The 22965-nt window shown below is 37.7% G+C and overlaps 3 protein-coding genes across 3 annotated transcripts in view; 1 reads left to right on the forward strand and 2 right to left on the reverse strand.

Annotated features, from left to right (window-relative positions):
• The window catches only part of LARP7 (La ribonucleoprotein 7, transcriptional regulator), a 104210-nt gene that overhangs the window by 55630 nt on the left and 25615 nt on the right, over positions 1–22965 (forward strand). The gene's annotated exons all lie outside the window — the stretch shown is intronic.
• Positions 1–22965, reverse strand: part of NEUROG2 (neurogenin 2) — a 456819-nt gene that overhangs the window by 5632 nt on the left and 428222 nt on the right. The window lies entirely within an intron of this gene.
• On the reverse strand, positions 82–22050 carry ZGRF1 (zinc finger GRF-type containing 1). The gene is given in 30 exon segments (XM_061343885.1): positions 82–379; positions 1396–1424; positions 1426–1655; positions 1949–2083; positions 2215–2391; positions 2808–2931; positions 3259–3386; positions 4090–4237; positions 5078–5155; positions 5800–5959; positions 7166–7425; positions 8208–8322; positions 8972–9118; positions 9798–9937; positions 10618–10805; positions 11259–11443; positions 11854–11992; positions 12878–13133; positions 13135–13534; positions 14580–14730; positions 14943–15049; positions 15123–15225; positions 16531–16704; positions 17131–17226; positions 17886–17962; positions 18253–20443; positions 20797–20982; positions 21430–21486; positions 21610–21690; positions 21802–22050. Coding segments are annotated over 30 exon segments (6423 nt in total). The 5' UTR covers positions 21850–22050; the 3' UTR covers positions 82–266.

Here is a 22965-nt window from a genome sequence, read left to right on the forward strand (position 1 = left end):
GTTACGTGTATATAACTACTCTGAAGCGTAGTGAAACACTAACAACACATTAGGTACCTTGTAAGCATACAAGGATTTCAGTTATCAAGCAAATGAGTCACTTTATTAATTTTTAGACATAGAAAGGCGGTCAAACTAGAAGTATCAGACCGCTGAGAACCAAACAAAAGTTTCCCCCATTAAATATAAATATTAGGTTTGCAATCGTTCTGATCATTTTTTATAGAAACACAGTTCATCTTTTCTTCATCAAACAGGTGCACCTTTTATTTTTCCTTCTTACTCTGCTTGTCTTCCTTCTGATTCTCCCAGTAAGACTTAAGAATGTCATTTAGCCACTGCTCACACTGGCTTACATGCTGCAATCCATTTTCCCATTCTAAAAGCAGGGATAAACAGGATAATTACGTCTTACTTTGCAGCATCCGTCATCTAAGCCAGCCTGTGGTGATGCAAACATCTACTTTCCCCACACCTATCACATTGCTGTAACATTTCTACTTTGAAAACTGTTCAGAGTTCAGCCATTAAAGAGATGCTTCACTTGATACCAACCAAGTAAGTAAATTATTATTTTGGTACTTCTGGTACTCTTGCTTTTCTAGTTACCACAGAAGAATTTAGATGGTGACAGGCACATTTGTTGGTTGTTGTTTTGTTGTTGTTTTTTTTACAGCAGGATTAGCTTTCAAATACATAAATAATTACAGTTAAAGTTCACAGTAAATTCTGTGGCAACTGTAAAAAAAAATGATTTTCAAAGCCTGTTTTTTCCCTCTGTGGCCTGATAAAACAGCCACATGCATTCAGAAGACAGTGACCTGTAAGCAAAGCAATTGGAAATTACCAGGTAGAATTAGCTCATCGCCAACAGCAATGGGTTTATTAACAGCTCAAAATTTATCTTCCAAAACCGATGAGTCTCTACTTACAGGAAAATGCTACACATTTTTCTTTCCTTTATTTAATACCATCTATGCAGAAATAGTGCTGTGTAGAAGAATTTGTTTATAACTTGTTTCTGCCTGGATCTGCTATGTAAAACAAACAGGGAAGGGACTAGAAATGCAGTGTTGGGTTTCAGCGCTCCCTTATTAATGTGCTCTTTGTGTCACTGTCTGATGACAGATGGAAGAAAAAGAAGTCCCATTACCAGATAACAAATGCCCTTCAAGTCTAAAATCAGTTTGCAGGTAGAACTGCAAACACGCAGCTTGCAAATAGTTGCATTTTCCTGACATATATTTTATATGTAGTAAATATACTGGTTTATATAGTATGCATACTTTATACTTTCTGTATTATGTAGTATGTACAGAAACTATAAAGCCTCTTACATGTAATTACACAGGATGAGCTGCATGGTTTCAGAAATAGAGAAAAAGAAGCTATTACCTTTGCAGTGATGAATTACTCTTCCCCAGTCTGTTCCTACTTAAGCAGGGCAGATTCCCAATGATCAACAGATGTCTCCTTGCTCTTGTCAGCGCAACGTTCATTCGCTTTTCTGAGTCTATGAACCCAATTTGCCTTGTTCTTACACAAGACAAAACAATGATCTCCTTCTCAGATCCTTGGAATGCATCTACAGTGGACACCTGGACAGCTTTAATTTTGGAAAGCTTGGTACGTACTCCACAGAGCAAGTTCTGAATCTGTAGAGAAAGAAATATGGAAGGTGATGAATGAGTTTCGAATGAGTTACTTACTAATCACAGCAGCCCTTGTTATGCTGTAGCTGACTGGGTGATGAATAGCTCCAGCTTTACTAAGCAGATGACTGTTACCCGTCCTTCTCACATGTACCAGTTTGTAAAAGCCTCTGATTCATTTACCTATCCAGTGTTTCTTTCTCACTTCTAGCTGACTCTTCCTAGTTAAACTAGAGTTTAAGTGTATTCTAAACAATATATTGAAGAAAACTGTTTTATTGATATGTTCCACAAACCTTACACATCTGTGACTTATAAAGAGTAATCACACCGACTGCAGATCCTTCTATTCCACTGGCAATAAGAGCCTGGGTGAGCTTGACTGTGAAATGAGCTTCTGGCATGTTATAAAAGCTGTTGTCTCTTTCAGTCTGGAAGTGGGGAAGAAGACTTCAAATTTAGCTCTCACAGACAGCAGAATGCAAAAAAAGAAAAAAATAAAAATAAGAGGAGTAAAACCTTCAGTATTGAGATTTTATGTAAGAAAAGTTCAAAAACTGACTTGCTCTACCCCATTAACATTATAAAAGCACAGTGTTGGAAGCCAATCCAGTAAAGGACTCCTGTCTTCCTCAGAAATGCCATCTGTCAGATTTCCATCATAGAACAGGTCATTGGCTATGGCACTGATGGCAAGGTGGCATCGGTACTGTGTCCGAAGAACTATTGCTTTATGTCTCTGAAGAACTATACAGGAAGTGTGACAAGGAAAAATAATTACTAAATGTTTTGCAATGCCAGCTCGGGTGAATCAGATGTAAGAGGAAGCAGTTCCTGCAGTAAGCTGGGTTAATCTCTGTATATTCACTTCAACTAAAGTCAGAACAAATACTTTGGCCCCCAGTTCTTCTACCTGGATGGAAAACTGCACAAAAAGGAGGGAGAATCTGTCGTTTTTCAGTTCTTCTTGTCTTACATTTGTTATGCTTAGAAATTGCCAAGCACTGTAAAAATAACCTTTATGGAGCAATGTGCTAGAGTGGAATCTGCTTCATTAAAAACCAGGCTGAAACACTGATCCTCTCACAACTGAACCTGTTCAGTGGCTTCAGTGGACCTGCAGTTCACCCTCCATCTCTGGTTATTGGTACATACCATTAGACAAAGCCAGTCAAAGAGAGTCTGCTCCAGTCCCTTCTCATGAACACTCTCAGAACCCTGAATAGGTGGTGGTAACTGCTTAGGGTCTTCAACAATGACTAGCTTTTCACACTGAAACCTAAATAAGAATGTTAAAAAATGAAAAAAAAAATTCTAGAAAAGGATGCCAAGCTAGTCATGATGAAAGCATGTGCTGTGTTTATATATTACAGGTTGCTTTCCATTAGGCTCCCTTCTCCATTGCCCTCTTTCCACATGAAAATAACTCAAGGCACTGAAGAGCAGGTCTCAATTTAAAATCACTCCTCTTGCTTTCCAAGGTGAGACCTTGGAGTTCGTGTTCTTCAAAAGACGGGCAAGTCTGGTAAGTTTGACAATTATATGAGGTTGTGTCACTGCTGACTTGAAGTTATTTCTCTGCTGAAACACAAAAGGAAGGCTGTACCTTGCAATAAGAAGGAGAGAAGTAGGTTCAGTCATCTGACTGCACTCATCTAGAATCACAATAGGAAACTGAAGAGAATTCAGAGAAGAGAACGGGCAGGCAGCACAGGTCACTCCAACCACTTTCACCTTGGTTAGTAGTGAGGGGAAAACAGGTAGACCAGAAGTTAAGATCGTTTAATAGTTAAGTTGTGCGCAGCACATAGCTATAGCTTTGGCGGTTTTGTTGCATGTTGTGTTGTACTCGTGTCTCAAAAAATTATGTTCTAGCTAACTTCCAGTAAAAGGCACTATGTATACATGGAGATGGATCCAAGGATCATTTCTTATGCTTGGGGTATTCAGAAACTGAGATGTTTCTACAAGAAGTAGCAGTAATCTTAAGAGGTAATACTTTCATGGAAAGTTACTTCAAACATATTTGAAATCTTCTTGGCAGTTGCTGTACCAGGATAGATTTAACTCAGTGCTTATCTTTCACCTTTATGACTATACGCATTTTAGTTTCAAGATAGCAGCACAGACTAGCTGTGCTGAGAGATTTTTCTCTCCCCACCTTGTAAACGAGATTGGCAATACTAAATCAGACTGCAGGGGTTTCTGCCTCATATCACTAAACAGAAACTGCAAGATTGACTAAGAGAAGTTTTACACAGGCAAGATGGTAAGCTCTACGTGTGGAATCCAACCTGTCTTAGTCCTAACATTCATTTTATCGTTCAAAACTAGGAGTTTGGCAGGTGTGAGAGGTGATTCCCAGTTCCCATTTGCTGGAACTTTTGGATAAGACAGAGTGAATCCTCCCTTTTCCATCCCCTCACTTTGACTGTACCTGTTGCAGTATGGTTTTATTGGTCCCCAGTTTGTGTTGCTCAATACTCTTCCTTACATATGTTTTTTCAGCTGGAGTTAAATCTTCTTTCATGAGAGCAAGCAGTTCTTTCATCTGGTCATTTTTGTTGATTGAGCCAGCATGTAAACTTCAAAAAGATTTTATAACATGCATTACAATGACTGAAAATAACAGTGCTTTCAGTTTGGGTGAACACTTAGTATAAGGAAATAATCATACTTTATACATAACAGCTCAATGCACTAAACTATCCCAAATCCAGCTGGGATAGACTGTTATAATACCTGTTTTAAAACAGACCTTTATCTCATCAGCTCAGACCCTTCCACCTCAATCAGAGACAGGCGTGTAGTAAATGACTCCTCCAAGTACACAGTTGGATTCAGAGTGGAGTAAGACTTGGAAGTTTTTCATTCATTTTATACCCTTGCTATGCTGCTGACACCAAGGAAGAGAAATTTAATCTTTATTTGTCTTGAACTTTACTTTTCTCTCAAATCGTGTTGAAAGTGCTATGTAGATTGTTTATTTTTAAGTAGTTAAAGGACAAACACCAGAATACTGTAGCAAAGATAATTTGGATAAGATGTATGGAATTCATGAGTTGTTACCATTAATTCCCTGGACATGAAATTTATGGTGACTTCCCTCCTAGGTCTTAGCACTACGGCACTAGATACCTATTTCAAGTCTGTCTGTTTCGCATTTTCTCCTTGTGTAAACTCCCAAATCTGTAACTGCAAATATTTTGTTCTCCTCTACTAATTCCCCTTCAAAAGCATCAGCTCTGTTACTCAACAAGTGGCACTCCCAAATCAAGGTAAAATTTCTCCACTGTGTGAGGCCTGAACCCTGAGATAGGCATATTCTAACACATTTTGAATGGCATTTCCATTGTTTCTGTTTCAAAACAGTAATTTTACAGCATGCATATTATCGTGAATCTTAGATTCATGAAGATTCTTACCTGTGGGGAAGAATTGCTTTAGTGATTTTTCTAACACTTCCCACTCTGATAAAATCCTCAAATCCAAGATCAAGTAGACTTCGATGAAAAAGAGATGATAGAGGTTACAGAAATGTAAAAGGACATTTTGAAAAATACAGAAGTGGCTCTGAAAAGGCTAACAGACACCTTAGAACACAAACCTCTATGATTACTCAGATGAAGTAACTCAGGCGACAATTCATGTAAATCAAAGTAAATTACCTCATCATGATTTGTATCAGAAATGCTTAAAGACTTAAATATAAGTCCTGTCATAAGCAGTCTTCCATTTGTATTTCCGTTCCTTCCTTTACCCTTCTAAACCATGAGTTTTATTTCATGTTAGCTTTGTGCTGGTGTATCTCAAGTCTGACTCTCTGCCTCTTCCTCTCTCTCTATCCCCCTTCCCCTACTGCTACTTCGTAAAGATTTGTGTGCACTACTTTCTGTCATGATGGATTTTACTAGTACATTTACTGACAGTAGAGCTCAGTATTAGTCTTTGTGCAGCTAGACGTACAGTCTTTTAGCATGTGCATGCTGTGCAAAGGAGCAAGGGTAAACTTAAAGCCCATGTGTGACACTTTCTAGGGAAAGAGTGCCATCTTTTTGAGGTGTTATACTGGAATTATACCACAATTATCAGCACAATTATCTTTATTACGTGCATTATTGTTTTTGGAACAATCTCAGAAACTTACCACAGGAGTATCCTGTCAACAGCAGTGTTGGTAGAAAAAGCAATCAGAACTTTCCATGGAGCTAGCCTTGAACTCTCCATAGCTTCACTGCTTTCAAAGAGCTGTACTAAGAACAAGATCACAACAGACAGCAGATAGCTCTTGCCAGCTCCAAAACCACCTGTTATTTCAAGAGAAAAAAGCCAAAGTTATGAGTGAAACTCTTCAAGAAGGTACAGTTTTAATCAGTTGTTATAACTTCAGTTTATATGAAATGTACTGATTCCTGAAAAGACATTGCCCATGCTTGCTTCAGCAGCTCTGGGTATGCAGGGGCAACCAGTTGCCTTACACTTCCTGCTTACTGCATGCAGTAAGTTTGTAAAAACCTACAGAAGAGGGGAAGCTATGGTATTTTTTCTAAATTTTCTGGTTGAATACATGCATTACTTGGTAAGGAGTCTTATCATTACACTGAAATAATACAAGTATCTGCATGCATATCCCATATACCAGGTGCAAAATAAGGAGTTTGAGAGATGAGTATTCTGGAATGATTAATAATTTAAACTAGATTAATGTGCCTGACAGCCTAATAAAAGCTCAGGCAATTTAAGTGCAGTGGTACCTGCACTAAGAGTGTCACTATTGTCGATGTATTTACTTTGAAAGGATCTGAAAACTTGCATTTATGGTAACTGCATTTCAATATTGATTTTAAACAAATAATCTTTGAACTAAGGTGTTCCTAGCCTTGCCTTTTTGTACATTTTGAAAAGGGATAAAATAAAGATTTACGGAAGTATAAAACAACAAGGAACATTGTATAATAGAAAAAAAAATTATATTACAATTTAGCAAAGGTGATACATGACATAAAAGTGGGTTAATATGAAAAAAATAAGCTGAAGACACTAAATAACTTTTTTTTTTTTTTAATAGATTCTGTTCAAGGACAGAACTCTACTTATGTGAAATTCTGCAAAAGGCAGAATGAAAATTCAAGGATCAGAAGCTCTGTGCTGGTGGAATGGATGTTGTCAGCATCATTATCAGAGCGACCTCATCCAGGAAAAGAATTTTCAGGAAATGCATGAAGTAGGCGAGGAAAGTAGTGTTACAAAAGAGTTTAAAAGGATATCCTATACACAGGGACAGCTCAGTCAAGCTCATCTTTTGCACTACATTTAAAGTAAGTGAACATTTACCTAGATATAAAAATCTCCCTTTAAGTCTGCCTGGAACTGTACATATGATTAAGGAAGCAAGACTACTGTTTCATCACAATGAAATCTCCCTAAATTCTCTCAAACACTGGCAGTATATATGAATTAGCATTTCTGCAAAGATGCAGTAGTGACAAATTTCACCATTATTTGCTGTGTACCACGTATGATTGTGATAGGGAAGATCTGACGTTCTTGCATTGGTTTGGTTTTTTCACAGGTGGTCATCATCTGAGCTATGTGAAGCAGTGATGTAGCTTGATCTGGGTTCAACGAGAATGTTTGGATAATCTTTTTAGCTAATCCCATTGCCACTTCAGTGCTGACCGGTCCGTTTGTTGTTGTGCGTTTCAGGCTGAGGGCAGGTGGAGTAAATTTGCTTTTCTTGACTCTATTAGTAGCATTTTCAAAATCAAAATTCCTAAGGAAAATATAGTGGTCAAAAGTTGTGCTATAATACTGCATATACATAATTAGTTCTGATAGTCTTGTGTTCTATGTTCTGATATTCATGGTTCTGATATTCTTACTCACCTGGCATTGAAATGCTGAGGCTTTGCGATTAACAGCCACCGCCCCTTATTACTTCCCTGGGCAAAAGCTGAATCACATGAAACAGGCTTTTGGGTTTTACCATTCTTGCTCTATGTTAACATTTTCCATCTGACTTGCTTCAGAGGCACAAGCCTGACAGAATTAAGAGCGGTAGAAGAACATAGTCGGGGGTAGCAGGGATTCATTTAATTACTTGTTTTATACAGTGAATCACAAGCAGTTTTGGAAATATCCCTATATTGCTGATTCTCCAATAAAATATTTCATATTTAGGTTTTGTGTCAAGGGATGCTGAACAATGGGAAGGAAAAACAGTTCCACTGAACCCCGATGAAGCATATTCATTACCTTGATACAGATCAGCTAGTGACTAATGTTACAATAATGCCTAATATTTATGTAGGTTGTAAAACGGGCTGCAAGTAAATTTTAAGGAAAAAAAAAGAACCCTACAAAATTATAATTTTGAGCTAATACATTTTCTTTTCCATATAAATGAAAATTGGATTGTCAGCAGCCTTGCACTGTTTTTCTGTTTTCAGTTTTCCTCCTTCACTGCTTAATAGGGCAGACCCAATGGTGATTTTGTTGGTGTTTGTTCTGTACCTGTTTGCACACTACAGTATCACTGAAAGAAGACTAACTTACATTTTTAGTAGATATGGTATTCGTGGTAATGTAGATGGATTGAAGTGCTCCTCCATATTTCTTAAAGATGCAAGCTCACCACTAGCATTACAAACCAGCAGGGTATGAACAAGCACTGAAAAAGGCCACAGAAAGATAAGATTAGGAAAAGGTGAAATCAGGCAAAATTTCCTGTCAGCTAGATAAGTGAATTACAAAATGCCAAAAGAGAATTAGCTTCCTGTAATAACAAACCAAGTTACTTTAAAACACGATGGTGAAAATAACTAAAACAAGACAGATTTGGTTTTCCTGAATTTTGAAACCCCCATTTTTTAGCCATTCTACATTGTAGCAACAAAGGCACAGAAAGAAAGGATGGAAGAACCAAATCACAGGTTTAATACATGGCTTTTTATATAAATTCTCCATAGTGAGTTGTTTGGGGTTTCAGTTGGTTTGTTCTTCAAGGACAGTGATAACATGCTCCTGTTACCTGCATTCCTGACAGTCAATTTGCATTCTATATTATATTATTTACTGCATTATTTGTATTATCTCCATTTCTTCATCCCCCTTTAGAATTTCTTACCAGCCACTTTGCAGGTTTAATTCCACTAAGTGCTGTGTTCAAATTACATACTCAAATATACAAGGAAAGAAAATACTATGAATAAATTAATAGATTATATTTGAGATGTTAGAATCTCATTCTTCACCACTGGCCAAATTTTTCCCTCAGTAGTTGTTTGCCACAATTCTGAATTATTTGATGTAGAACTCACTATTTGATCTCCAGTTTGAAGGACAATAACCTTTCAGTGGTAACAATTCTATTTCATAGGTGGAGGATGGTCCAAAGAAAGTACTAGTCGCAATGAAAGTATCAAGGGGATCAAAGTTGAGAGTCTTGGAAACAACCCAAATATCATCTGTCAAGAAAAACGCAGAGTTCTCATGAGCTTCTACTGCTGTCTTATAAAGAAAATGTAGCTAGACAAAGCAGCTCAGCATTTAATACACTGCAAATTAAACCCTTGCTAACGCCAAAGTATGGGGCATTAGAAAGTCCTAACTAAGTATTTGTTCAGTTTGAAAGAGTGAATAGATAATCTGCAATTCCTCTAGTAGTTACTGTCTGAAACTGATGATGACTGTGAAGTTCTCTCCTGGTGACTCAGCAGCGTTTGACCTCTGACAGGTCTGAAGTATTCTCAATCTAAGAAATATTTGGAATATATCACTGAATGTCCTTCAACTTTGTGAGATTTTAATAATTGAGAAGAAATATGCAACAACTGCTGAAACACGAGTTTTTACATCAAGTTTTTCCTTAAATACCACCTATTTGAATATTGGCTTTCCTGAAACTTAATGATTTAAATTTAATACACTTCAAAGCCAAGGACATGGAATTTATATTTTTCTGAGGCAGTTGAACAAAAATGATGAATTAATGAGATAGTTCATTGCCCTTATAGAATGAGAATTGAACTATGTTTGACAGGAGTTTAAAAATAGGATTTGTTTTTTCTGTTTAGGTGACAAATTAAAACTTTGAAAATCACAATGTGACAAGGACAATTCTTCTGATGCTTAAGATCTGTTCACCTTTGCTGTAGAGAGAATAATGCTCCTTTCTGCTTAGTTTGAGGTATAATTTGGTTTTGGAATCACCATCAAATCTGGCAGGTGTATTCATCAATTTCTTGAACTTCTTACACGGCTGTGTTTGAATTTCAAAGCCTTTCCTGTTAAATTGTAATTTTAGAGTATGTTCACAATAAGCACATTTTGGATTTACCACCAAAAATGAGCTCCACAGACTGGACCAAATCATACAGCGCAGACCTTGGTAGTTGTCCATCATCTTACATTACCAAGTTTTAAAGACATTTGTCTCGACTGCAAAATAATTCTCTCTTATACAGCCAGAATTAAATTGTTTCCCTTATAGTTAAGCAGCACAGAATAGCCTTCAATACAACTTCTAACATTAAAATTAGAATCACTAAGAGAATAAATCAAATTCTCTTACGAAAGATGAAACAAACAGTAATTCAAATGCAGTAGTCATTGGGGACTTAATTAAACAATCAGTCAGTTGCTGGGAAGAAGTTTTGATTCTTGCTGAAAAGAGTGCTGACCTGAATGCTGAGTTCCCTCACTAATTTGGCTTTGACATTTCTACACAGAACTGTAAGCCTCTTTTAGCATAGTTAGTAAAAGTGTCTGTGAAATGCTAGTGAATATACTGGAAAGTTTATAAATCCTTCAATTCACATAAGCATATGTGAATCATATTATCATAAAATCAGCCGGGTTGGAAAAGACCTTTAAGATCAAGTCCAGCTGTTACACCAGGACTGCCAAAGCCATGTCATTGAGGACCTCATCTATGCAGTGAAGAGTGCACAGCATTTCAGAATACCTCACCAAAAGCTGGCATTCCTCATAGAGAGAAATCTTTTGACTTCTGAGGTATGTCCCAATACTTTTTATATCATGAAGCACTACGCTAGGTCTGGATTTTGTCTGTGCGGGGTTCATGTCTTCTATCCGCTTGAAAAATGAATACTGCTCAGCTTTGGGGGCATCACAGGTACAGAATAAACAATTCTGGGAAGAGAGAAGAAAGGAAGAAAAATAAAGACCATTAGCACATCAAAACAAGGGAAAAAAAAGTAAAACAATAGACCAGTACTTGCTGCTATAATCAGATAAGGAGCTGTGGTTTTGCTGTCTTTGGCTGAAAACCACAAGTGTCTTCTCAGTACTGTTAGCTTCTGAAGCCAGTATGTGTACTCTCATCTTACTGAAATCCCATGTAACCAAGAAAATTAAAAATTCAAGTCTTTCTATATAGGTAAAACTGTTTCTGTATGGAGAAAACTATTACATCAACAATTCTGGACACTAGTGGATAGTACAGCTGATCTTAAAAGTGATCACTGTAACACACCACTTTAACCTGCAGTTGTAAATCATACACAATTGCCCTGTAATTGTTCACACAATAATGTCTATTCACCAAACAAACACCCTAAACTGTAAACAAGAAATGAGCAGCACCTTGTTTTGACCTTCTTTTTTAGCCCTAACAAGCTTAGCAGGATGCATGTGATAGCACAGTGGAACACAGCTTTCCTTGCTCTCAGTTTGCTCATCTTTCAATGAAGCGTAGAACGATATATCCACTTTTGAAAGGGCATTGTGGAATCTTCGGGACAACTCAAATAGCATTATGTTCAATTGCTCTTGACATAGAACGGATAAGAAAATATTAGTACGGCCTTAAAACGGTTACACAAGTACACAGCATTCAAACAAATGTGTTTTCATTTGACACTTCCAAATCTAAATCAAAATATTTAAGACCAGGTTGGATGAGGCCTTGGGTGATACGGTTTAGCATGACGTGTCCCTGCCCATGGCAGGGGGGTTGGAACTTGATGATCTTAAGGTCCTTTCCAGCCCTAACTATTCTATGATTCTATTTAATCTTATCCTAAAAGAAACCAAATATATTTCAGTATATATCCAAACCCAAGAGTTGTTCCAGTAAGTAATATTGATGATTTCTCTCCCTGTCATCCTGCTTTGTGAAGCAGCAGAAATATGCTGTTTAAAACCAGCAGCATTTTCCATAGCATGGTGTTACACCTACCTGTCAGAGCAGCTTTAAAAATCTGTTTGTACTGAACATGAGACTGAAACATGGCTGGTATGAAAGTCTCCCTTTTAGGAAGGTTTGCATGTTTTACTTTATCCACATGAGGAAAAGACAACTCACAAATTGATATATCCTAAAAAAACAGAAAAATAAACCATTACAACTTGCAAAACCCTGAATGAGACAAATGTTCATAAATGGCTACTTTGCAGATGTGCCAAAACCTATCCATATTTCTTCTCTTTTTCCTTTTTTGCTTTTATGTATTGTGCTCACAGTAATGCGTACAACTAAATAGAAAACATTCAGAACCCCCCCCTGCAAGTTTCACTATGAAGACTGTGAAAGCTTTTTAAAACCCATAATTTCATATATATATATGTATGTATGTGTATAAACCCCACACAACATGTATACAAGTGTGTGTATGAAAAATAGTAGTAATTTCCACAGGTCTACTTCACATTTATGATTTTAAAGAACTAGAAAACACAGCATACTGAGTTTGTGCGGAAAAAAAAAGGGGGGGGGCAAAAAAATCTAACATTTTCATTAACTCTCAAACGCAGTGATCTGGCAACTTCTAAATCTTGGCTTGGGGTTGGTTGAAAATCAGAGACTGTGCTTTGAAGCAGTATATGGGTGCTCATTAAAACAATGCTGATTTTGCAATTAATAAGAAATATTTCTTGAAAACATGTTCTTACTAATTACAGGTGACAAAATAGCCCAACAGCTTTTATTTCATCTTGCTGCCATCAGCATTCAGATGAAGAATCTAAACCTAGCAGTGCGTGTGCTAAGGAATTACCTTTACAAAAGATTAGTCATGGCACTTAAAGAAATACGTCAGAAGCTGCTGTCCTGCAGCTGAGGCTTTTGTGTTATTACATATGTGAAAACTTTTCATTTGATCATACTGATAATGTCTTGCAGGAAACCAGATCAATGCGGTTTCTTTTTCCAGAAAAATGTTTTTCTGTCACTTCTAACTCTACCTGCTTGAACAGTTACACACCTGGCTGGCTCCTGTTGCAGTGTGGCAGCTCAGATGACTTAACGCCTTTTGTATTGCTTCAGCCGAAGGTGTCTGACTGAAGTGTGGAGAAAGTAACTTCCTCTCTGAAATCAAATCTTGGTGGCTGCTATTTGCAGAGCATTTACCAAGGGTGCTCTTTGCTGTCAGTAGAGCTGCAGAGTGGGGAGCGCTTTTATTCACAGTGCTGCACTCTCCTGTGTCACCCAGCAGCATTCCAAGGAGGTTCTCAGCACATGTCATCAGTCACTTCCCTACCATTGCTGTTTAGAGTTGTCAAGTCACACTGAGCACTGTTTTGATATTTTAGCCACTTGCTTTTTCTATATTGTGAAGTGACGTTAGGGAAAACTGGTTGAACAGATTCCCTTTGTCTCTTTTCTTTATGCTCTCCAAACACAGAGGTTTCATAATTTCTGTCCTCAGGGCCAAAAGCACTGATAGGAAATACCTCTGACTTGTTGCATAAATTGACTATGGAAGAGCCAAAAGGCTGCAGGGCCTCCTCGCTGTCAGTTGAATAAACTGTGTCAGGAATTGTCTCAGTGGCAGGAAGAGTGACAAATGAAGATCGTCTTTTAACTGGGGGTTTGACTCTTGAGAGGTTGCATTCCTCTGGGTGGCTGGATTTCTTCTGTGCTGTAGGGCAGATATATCTTACAAGCAACTTGTAGCACTTACGGGTCGCACAGTAACTTCAGATGTGCGGAAATAAGATATGGAAAGAATTCTAAGTTCTTCCTGTGCAGTATCACACTACATTTCCATATAATATGATTTCCACTGATTCTTTTAATACTTAAACCGCAACATTCAGAACACATTTCTGTAGGCACTCTTACTTGTATAAAAGAAAACATCTGGTAGAAATTATTTAAACATTATTGTGGTTTGGAGGTCATTAATCAGATAATCTTGGTAGTAAGTGGCAGCTGCCAACTGGAAAACAGCCACCTTACATTTGCTCCTTTTTCCAAATGGATACCCACAACTGTGTACATTAATGTTACCCAGTGTAGATAAAGAGGCTTCTATCTAGTTCCACAAGCATCCTTTTGAACTAAATTCACTATCAGTAAGAAATGGCAGTCATTGATAGGTGCCAACTGGAAGTGGGTCAGAGGACAGCTGAATATGGAAGAAAATTTAAATCAGGGCAATAAATGAAAACAGTAATAGGAATTGGAAGCTTGGCTTACAACCTTTTTTCCCCCAAAACTAGTGGCTCATTTTTCTTTATAAAATTACATCACTCTACTGAAGTCTCTTTCATAGAATCATGGAATGGTTTGGGTTGGAAGGGACCTTAAAGTTCATCCACTTCCAATCTCCTGCCATGGGCAGGGACACCTTCCACTAGTCCAGGTTGCTCCAGGCCCTGTCCGACCTGGCCTTGATAATTTTATTCAGAATATAACTGGGGGAGGAGGCATGGAATTTGAGGCTAATTCAGCTGATTTGGAAAATGCTGTTTAAAATTGTGCTTAAAAATGTAACACACAACCCTATGAAAGATGTGTGATGAACACAGATCTAAATTCTGTAGTTGCCCAGACATATCTCAGTCTTATTTCAGCACTCAGGGTAACTGTCTATTATAGTGCAACTCACTGTGCTTCAAAACTCCTCTGAGATTTTCCTGCAAAAATACTGCAAAGTGCAATTATAAACTATAATTTCTTACTGAAAATAAAATCTGAAAGTTCCAGTCCACTTGGCAAGATCCTGTGTCTCAGGGGCTCCTGGGTGCCTCCAATAGATTCCTCACTTCCTGAAGCTGGAGAAACTCTGGGGTCCGGATCAAGTGAGGAAGTCATTTGTACTGATGAAATCACCTACAGATGAAGAATTAACATGTCAAGTGAATGACTGGAATAAACCATTCTAGCTTTGTTGTCATTATTCTCTTTCTTACTGTCTCTTTCTCATAGGAAATTGAAATTATTCTGAGTGTTGACGTAAAACAGTTTTCAAAAATTAGAAACTGCTACCATGAACATGTAGGAAATAAAGCCCAAAATATCTAGAAGAGACAGTCAGTTCACACCTTACTGGGTTTCCATGAAGTCCACTGTGTTTGTCTCAAGTCAGAAGGCGATGGTGAGCCTGACACTACCCCTGGTGGAAGTTCAGAACACATGTTCAATGCCAGTGCTAGGGAAGACACACCAAGGCCAGAAGTCATGCAGAGGAATTGTTCAGTTACTGCCATTCTGCTTTCACTTACAGGACTGATCTGGTTTTGACTCTTCAGTAATGTTAGGCTTCTTCTGAAAATTCTCTTCCCTAATAAAGTTGGTATTCCCATGGAGACTTCCTGAACCTGGAGACTTTACCAAAAAGTATAAGCAAAACCATGTTAGAAATTAAACCGTTTATCTTCTTTATATAAATATTATCTTTCTATTTCTAAGCTTATCAAATGGAGTGTGACCAGCAGGTCGAAGGAGGTGATCCTGCCCCTTTATTCTGCTCTCGTGAGACCTCACTTGGAGTATTGTGTACAGTTCTGGTATCCTCAACATAAAAAGGACATGGAACTCTTGGAACAAGTCCAGAGAAGGGCCACGAGGATGATCAGGGGACTGGAGCACCTCCCGTATGAAGACAGGCTGAGAAAGTTGGGACTGTTCAGCCCGGAGAAGGCTGTGTGGAGACCTCATAGCAGCCTTCCAGTATCTGAAGGGGGCCTATAGGGATGCTGGGGATGGACTCTTCATTAGGGACTGTAGGGATAGGACAAGGGGTAATGGGTTAAAACTTAAACAGGGGAAGTTTAGATTGGATATAAGGAGGAAATTCTTTCCTGTTAGGGTGGTGAGGGACTGGAATAGGTTGCCCAGGGAGGTTGTGAATGCTCCATCCCTGGCAGTGTTCAAGGCCAGGCTGGACGAGGCCTTAGGTGATATAGTTTAGAGCGAGGTGTCCCAGCCCATGGCAGGGGGGTTGGAACTTGATGACCTTAAGGTCCTTTCCAACCTTAACTATCCTATGATTCTATGATTCTATTTCTAAATGTTACTTCTAGACAGAATTCCTCAGTATCTCCAGCCCATTCTGGAAATAAAAAATGAAATATCATTTCTCTTAAATTAAATACTGAAATATATACTGCATTAGAAAAACATACTTTGTTTAATGTTGCATGCAATGTTTCTTTGCATCCAGGAGGAACAGAATCATTACCAGGGAAGAAAGTTTTAACCCTTGCTTTGGAACTTTCTTAACAATTCAGTACCAAATTTCAAATCTAGCTGGGGTGAATATTTTACTACCACCAGGAGGAAACGATAATTATAAAAGTTCTCTGCCACTTTTCTATAGAAGAAACTTCTGTTTAATGTCACACATTATGACTTCTCTACGTTTTTCAAAGTGAAACTCATTAGAGAAAATAAAACAAGAAAAAACACGTTACATTGTACAAATGCATAGTCCTATGACAAAGGTAAGTAAAATAAGAGTACAAATAATCGTCTAACTGCAAGGTTTAACCACAAAGCACTATGTTCGGCTCTTGGCCATCTTGATATAACTGTAGTATTGTAAAGTTGAACTGTCTTTTATCCTACATCTACAGGAGACTTTCTTGCCCTAAGGTTAATAAGAATAACTTTGGAAAAAAATTGTTTTACCTGTCTGAAGTCAGAAAGGACATCATTGCTTGAAAACAGGGGTGACAAAAATCTCTCAGCTGCAAACTCCGTATTACCTGGGTAGTGCTGCCCTCGCAGCTGCGAGCAGGAAGCTCTTGACATTATCTCACTAGCTGCTGATCCCCTTACTTGGTGCCCTTGAAACACAACAGCCTATGTGGTATGTTGGAGTTATCATTAAATGAAAATAAGTTCTGGATCTACAGTCAGTAAAGGTACTTGTCAGACATACAACAAAAATAATATGTTGTAAAATAAGAGAAAAAATCCATGTATTTCTTTTTCCTTTGCACTCCTGCAACTAAGCAGCAATAAAGTTTTTGAGCAAATCTCTGTCAACAGAAAACTGATACTCTGATCTAGTGTGTTTAAGTCTTCTTTTTGTATTGTAAAATTCAAGTTTAAAGCTCTCAATGGAAAATTTTGCACAGACAAATGTACTAAAAAACAGTGAAAAGCCCATTATGAGACTGAATACATTTTTATAAGGACTAATTGTAATACATAACAAATAGTAAACCACTGAATTGAAATTTAAGAGGCACTATTCATGATACTTCAGTTCCACTCAAATCGTACCTTTGGCTGGCAGTCAGGTGTCTCAGGTTCTCTTTGGTAGAAAGATGTTGGTAGAACAGATGCTTTTTTCTGTAATAAATCAAGCACATGTTTGGGCTGCACGAAAAAGTATCAAAAACTCATAAGTCTAACAATTTAATAACCATTTAAAGTGAAAAGTTAAGAAATCTCTTACATTTATACAAGAGAGCATTTTAAATTACCACCTTTTAATGTGGAAGCCAAAACAATCCATAATAGGGTAAGAAATGTATGTTTATTTTTCAAATAAGACAGGAAAATGCAGTAATTTAATCTAAAATCTTTCACTTTGGATGGACTGAAAGAAAAAGACTATTGAGAGCATTAGATAAAAATCAATATGAAGCATGAAGCAAAAACAGATGTACAAACGTATTTCAATCCAAGAGCTGAAATTCTAGGTAGGCCATGCATCTAAAAAGATAATGAAAGAAAAAATAGCTGGTGAAAGAAAATGGGGTAAGGAAGAAGTACCAGACAACTAATGTGACATTAAACATAAGTAAATATTACAGTTTGCATTGTTTCTTGTCATACATTAGGCCTCCTGAACATTTATTGGCAATAGGGTCTGCAGGAGGAGATCCGGTGTCCACTGTCAGCTTCTTACTTGATGTTTCCCAGCAATTTCTAGCTCAACTTATACAGTTTAACAAACCAAGAATTTTATTTTCTAGAAGTGGAAAATAAATATATCTTGTACAGATAGATATACATAGTCAAAAATTGGTTACCATAAGGCCAGAAGTATCAAAGTGTGAAGATGCCTTTATACTTTCTGAGTAAGGCATTTCTGGAAACTGTTTTATAGCTACAAGAGATTGAAAAGCATAGTAAGTTACAATTATGGTATTCTTTTTACATGAAAACATCTGCATTTTAGTGGGCTTGCAAACCTTACCCATGCAAATAATTGCACAGATAGGATTTAACCAAATTAAAGCAAAGACACAGCTTTGGAAGCCACATATTGCATGAGGGAATCTTTATAACACATCACTCCAAAAATATGATTTCTGAATATGGACTGTCCAGCAGGAAAGATAATAGTACAGAAGTCAGTTACAGTCACACAGAATTCACTTTAAAATAAAAGCGGACCTTCATCTTTCACAAGGGGTTCAAATATCTCTTTAGAAGTCTCCACTTCATATAACATGCTGTTACTTTCCTCCATCTTTTCTAAGCTTTCTAATGCTGTGCTATGTTGTGTCAAAGCTCCGAGAAGAGCGATGTTGTTCACCAAATGAAGAACTGATGAATTGTCAGCCATTACTGGGCATTTCCTGCAATCCATTCCTAACTCTTCACTTTTGCAAGCTTCAGGAAAGGCATTTATGCTCTCTACATTTTCAAACTCAGTTTCAGATATTGCTGTTTCCTCTGGAGATGAATGGCTTTTTTCTAAAGGACAGGTAGAACTTCTGGAAATTAGACTATCTTCCTTATGTGGAATGACAAATACCTTTTGAGGGTTTTCTGCAATGTATTGGAATGAGGCACAGCTAGGATCTGGTTTTTGTGGCAAAGCCAGCAAAGGAGTATCTGCTTTAATGTCATCACTCTCCGTACCACAGAAGTGTTCTAGATCAACATCTGGGCATTTCACACATCCAGGCTGTATAACATCTTTTTTGGTATTTCTGTCCATTGCAGAATTTTTTCTGCTGGTAGAAATACATGAAATACTTTCAGCTTTTTCAAACATACTGGTTTTAGGGTGACATTCATTAACACTTGTGTCACCAAGTGAAAGATCAGGCTGCTTGCTTTTCATCCATGATGTGCCATTAATGGTATGCACTGCACAGCCATCAGGATCCTTCTTATCAATTGTGGCTTCAATACTTAATTCCCTTTTATTAATCTCTTTTATGTCATGTCCATCACCCAAAAGTTCCACTGCAATTCTGGTTTGGTTTTCAGAGTCTTCTGCAATTCCGCCTGTGTCTATGACATCGCTGTCACAAAGCTGAGATGTTATGTCCCCAGTGTAGTGATTTCCATCATTCTGTCTGTTAAATGCTGAACATTTGAGTTCTTCGTTTTTACTGTGTGTCACTACTTCAGAGCAAGAATGAAGTCTCAGTGCAGCATTTTGTGCTACATCTCCCCCCCTTAAGCAGTCAGGACTTTGTGAAAGGTTGTCTCCTTCAGTGAGCGTATTCTGAGCTCTTTCACACAGGTCTTCATTGTCTGTGTCATTGAAATCAAAATCCTCCAGTAGATTAAAGTTAATGTCCATCACCTGTTCATCTGGACAGCCTTCACTGTGCACACTTAATTCCTCCTTTACAGTTCCAATTCCAGTCAATATTAGGTCTGCAGAGAGCTCCAAACTTCTTTCTGAAGCTTGTTTTGGCTGAAACACACTTTGCAACTTCATAGATGAATTCTCCTCAAGATTGTTACTTCCTAAATGCTCCTTGTATCTGGACAGATTTTTTTCCAAGGTGATTTGACTGGCTGAACACAAAATGTCACCTGACGATGAAACAAAGTGACTGTCACTCACTCCACTTACGGTGGATTCAGGTAGGAAACAATTATTGGTACTGCAGGAATCTTTTAAATCTTGACTTAAATTATTTGTCTTTTTGTCAAGTATCTGTCCTGTGACATCTTGATCACAAGGTTGTCCAGCTAAATTTAGAAGCATGTCAGCATTACATTCCTTGTTATCATATGCAGTTCCCCTCATACAAGGCAGCTGCTGAATATTTTCCATGAGTCTTTTGGCAGGCTTGCCTGGAAAAGTAGGTAGGATTGTGTTTTTTCTTTTGTATAAGCTATCTGTGTTTTCCGATGCCTGAAACCTAGGAAGACATTCTGTGCTTTGAGATATTGTTTGCTGTCTGCATCCTTGGGCTGGTTTAGACTTCAGAAGAGCCAGAATCTGTGCTGTGCTCCTGATGCTATGTGACACTGCCTCATGAGCACCTCTCTGGCTACTAGATTTGGTGTGCCCAGTAATTAGAGGAGATTCAGGCCTCATAATGGATCGATCAGGGTTTTGCTTCTCTGTTTCCTCACATCTGTCAAGAAATGGAGCTGAAAGCAGTGAGGGGTGAGACATGTGTTTGCTGTTATTCTCTGTATGTGTATCTTCATGAAAGTCTGCAGACACACTTGTTTCTGCATCCTTCTGGCAAATCATAGAAAATAACGGAGAGGTACCATAAACCTTTGATGGAAAAGCCCCCTCACTCTGCTTGGATAAAGGCAACGTTGTTTTTTCTCTCTCTTCCATTGTTGATGTTATCTTTTCAACTTGACATGGCCCTTGGAAACTCTAGGGGAAAAATGTTAAATTAATTCTGCTCAAAATCAACTTCACATTTTGTAATCAACTGTTGAAAGTAGGGCATGCTCCATAAAATGTATTCTGCTCAAGTAACATATGACAATTCCATGTGTACAGAAGTAATCTCAAACCCTTGTGATATTCACTGTAGCCTTAGAAATAGCAATCCTGCTAAACAAGATTTAGTAAACTGTGGAAAAAATAGCTACACATTCTGGCTTACAACTCCAAAACCAAACAGGAAGACATCATTTATGTATTTATCATTCATTAAAAGATGTGCCCTTTGTGTCTTAAAATGCATGTTCACATCAGACATGGCTTTTGAAATCAAGACATACCGTAAACATCCTTTTCAAGCCAACAGACAGGTGCCTTGGAGGTGGGACACCAGGTTTTACAACATTCCTATCCACTGCTGGAGTTTCTGCTTCCCTTGGCTGGTCTTCAAAAGATTTTTCATTCACTTTTACTGTTTCAACTGTGATCAAATAGCGTTCACTTTCTAAATTGTCTCCGGCATTCACCTGGGAGAGAGAAACAGCGGTATATATGAGTGCTATGTAACAAACAATTACAGTCTTATAAGCAGTTACAGACTTCTAAATATTTTCATGTAAATATTTCAGAAATTTGCAACTAGTATAGCACAGCTGCCTGATAAATATGTATTTTATATATATATCACTTAGCTTCAAGTTATGCTTATTTAATGTATCAGTATAATACACTGCTTTTACCCAAATGAATAGAATTCCATAAAACCTCTACACAGGTTCTGGAAAAACAGTAGACTTATCAATAATTAGAAGCTGGGTTTGCTTTGCATTACTTGCATTGTGTCAGACTTTCACATCCACTATAAGAAAAAGTACTACCTCAGTTAACAAGTAAGAATTTTAAATGCTTCCTGAAACACAAATCACAGTCAAGCATAAAAATCATTAAAAAAAACACCCCCAAACAAAATATACCTGTGATTTTATGAAAATACTCTCCAAACATTGTCCTTTATCGTCAAACAAGACAGCCTGAAATGGAAAAATAGAATTTTAAATAACTAATTTTTTTTCACAGATCAACTGGATTGCCACTGGCAGTCCAGCAGTAGCAGATGATATTAAACCCAGGGATATCTAATCTGAGTTGCTCACCTGATTACTGCCATTTCTAATCTTCAGAATTCCATCTTGCCATGTTTTTGATTTTTTCTTTTTTTGGTGAGTGTATAATACCTGTTTGAAACACGGAAAATGTTGACATAATTATAAGCAAGAAAAATGTTTAGATAATACAGCAGCAATTTATTTCTATCTAAATTATTCACAGTGTTAAAAATAACTTACAGTAAATTCTTGAGAAGGCATGGCTTTGACAGAACAGTTATCCAACATCTTATTTCACAAATATTTCATCTTCATGTGGCCTAAGAGACAAGGAAATATTCAGAATCTGCCGGAGTTGTAAAGAAAATGTGTTAACAGAAAAATAGATGTCAGTTCATTTTTTTCTTTTCTCAAAGAGCTATCTGCAAGACAACATCAAAACAATGGGGTATAATGTAGGCATTTTAAAGAGAAACCTTGAAAATCTAACAGAATGACTACTGGTAAAAAAAATGCTTTTTTTTTTTTTTTAGATGCCAACATATTTTCTAACTTTCAGGGAAATTTGTTTAAATGAGTGGCTGGCAGCTTTGAAAACTCCAGTGATCTTTCTGCTATTCAGAATTAACACATAATCCTAAACATGCTTACATGAAGAAAAAAAAAAAACAAAACAACCAACCAAAAACGAACCAAAACCATACAAGCTATTAGCAGAACAATTTTGTTGCCAGTTTATTGACTCTGGAGTTGGTCATGCATGCTTAATTCACGGCAAAGATAACTGATTCTCAAAACCAGTTAACCATGAAGTCATATTTAAACTTCGATCACAGTAAATTTTCAAACTGATAATAAAACCAGGAGCAAATCATTATTTAGCCACTCATCTCCACAGGCTGTGAATTACTTGCATGTGCTGGCTTATAACATTTGATCAGTGATGAGATTTGTGTCCGTGCTTGGGACCTTAGTTCAATCCTTTAGAATCACTGCAAAATCACAAGAGACAGGGTGAGATTGGCAGCTGCTCATACTGTGGAATAGTAGAGGAAATAATTAAAAGTACTGTATGGACGACTTTTAATATTTGAAGGGACATGGCTTTAAGCTGATGGAGGGGAGATTTAGATGAGACCTTAGGAAGTTCTTCCCTGTGATGGTGGTGAGGCCCTGGCACAGGTTGCCCAGAGAAGCTGTGGCTGCCCCATCCCTGGCAGTGTTCAAGGCCAGGTTGGACAGGGCTTGGAGCAACCTGGTCTAGTGGAAGGTGTCCCTGCCTGTGGCAGGGGGGTTGGAACTGGATGATCCTTAAGGTCCCTTCCACCCCAAACCAGCCTGGGATTCTATATTAAGATGGTGAGAGATTCATGCTGTTTCTTATAGCTGCCACCTTCTTGGCAG

Source organism: Neopsephotus bourkii, unplaced genomic scaffold (assembly GCF_033783945.1).
Source record: "Neopsephotus bourkii isolate Nb327-2 ecotype Australia unplaced genomic scaffold, CSIRO-AGI_Nbou_v1 NB_1827, whole genome shotgun sequence".
In the NCBI taxonomy this organism is placed as follows: domain Eukaryota; kingdom Metazoa; phylum Chordata; class Aves; order Psittaciformes; family Psittacidae; genus Neopsephotus; species Neopsephotus bourkii.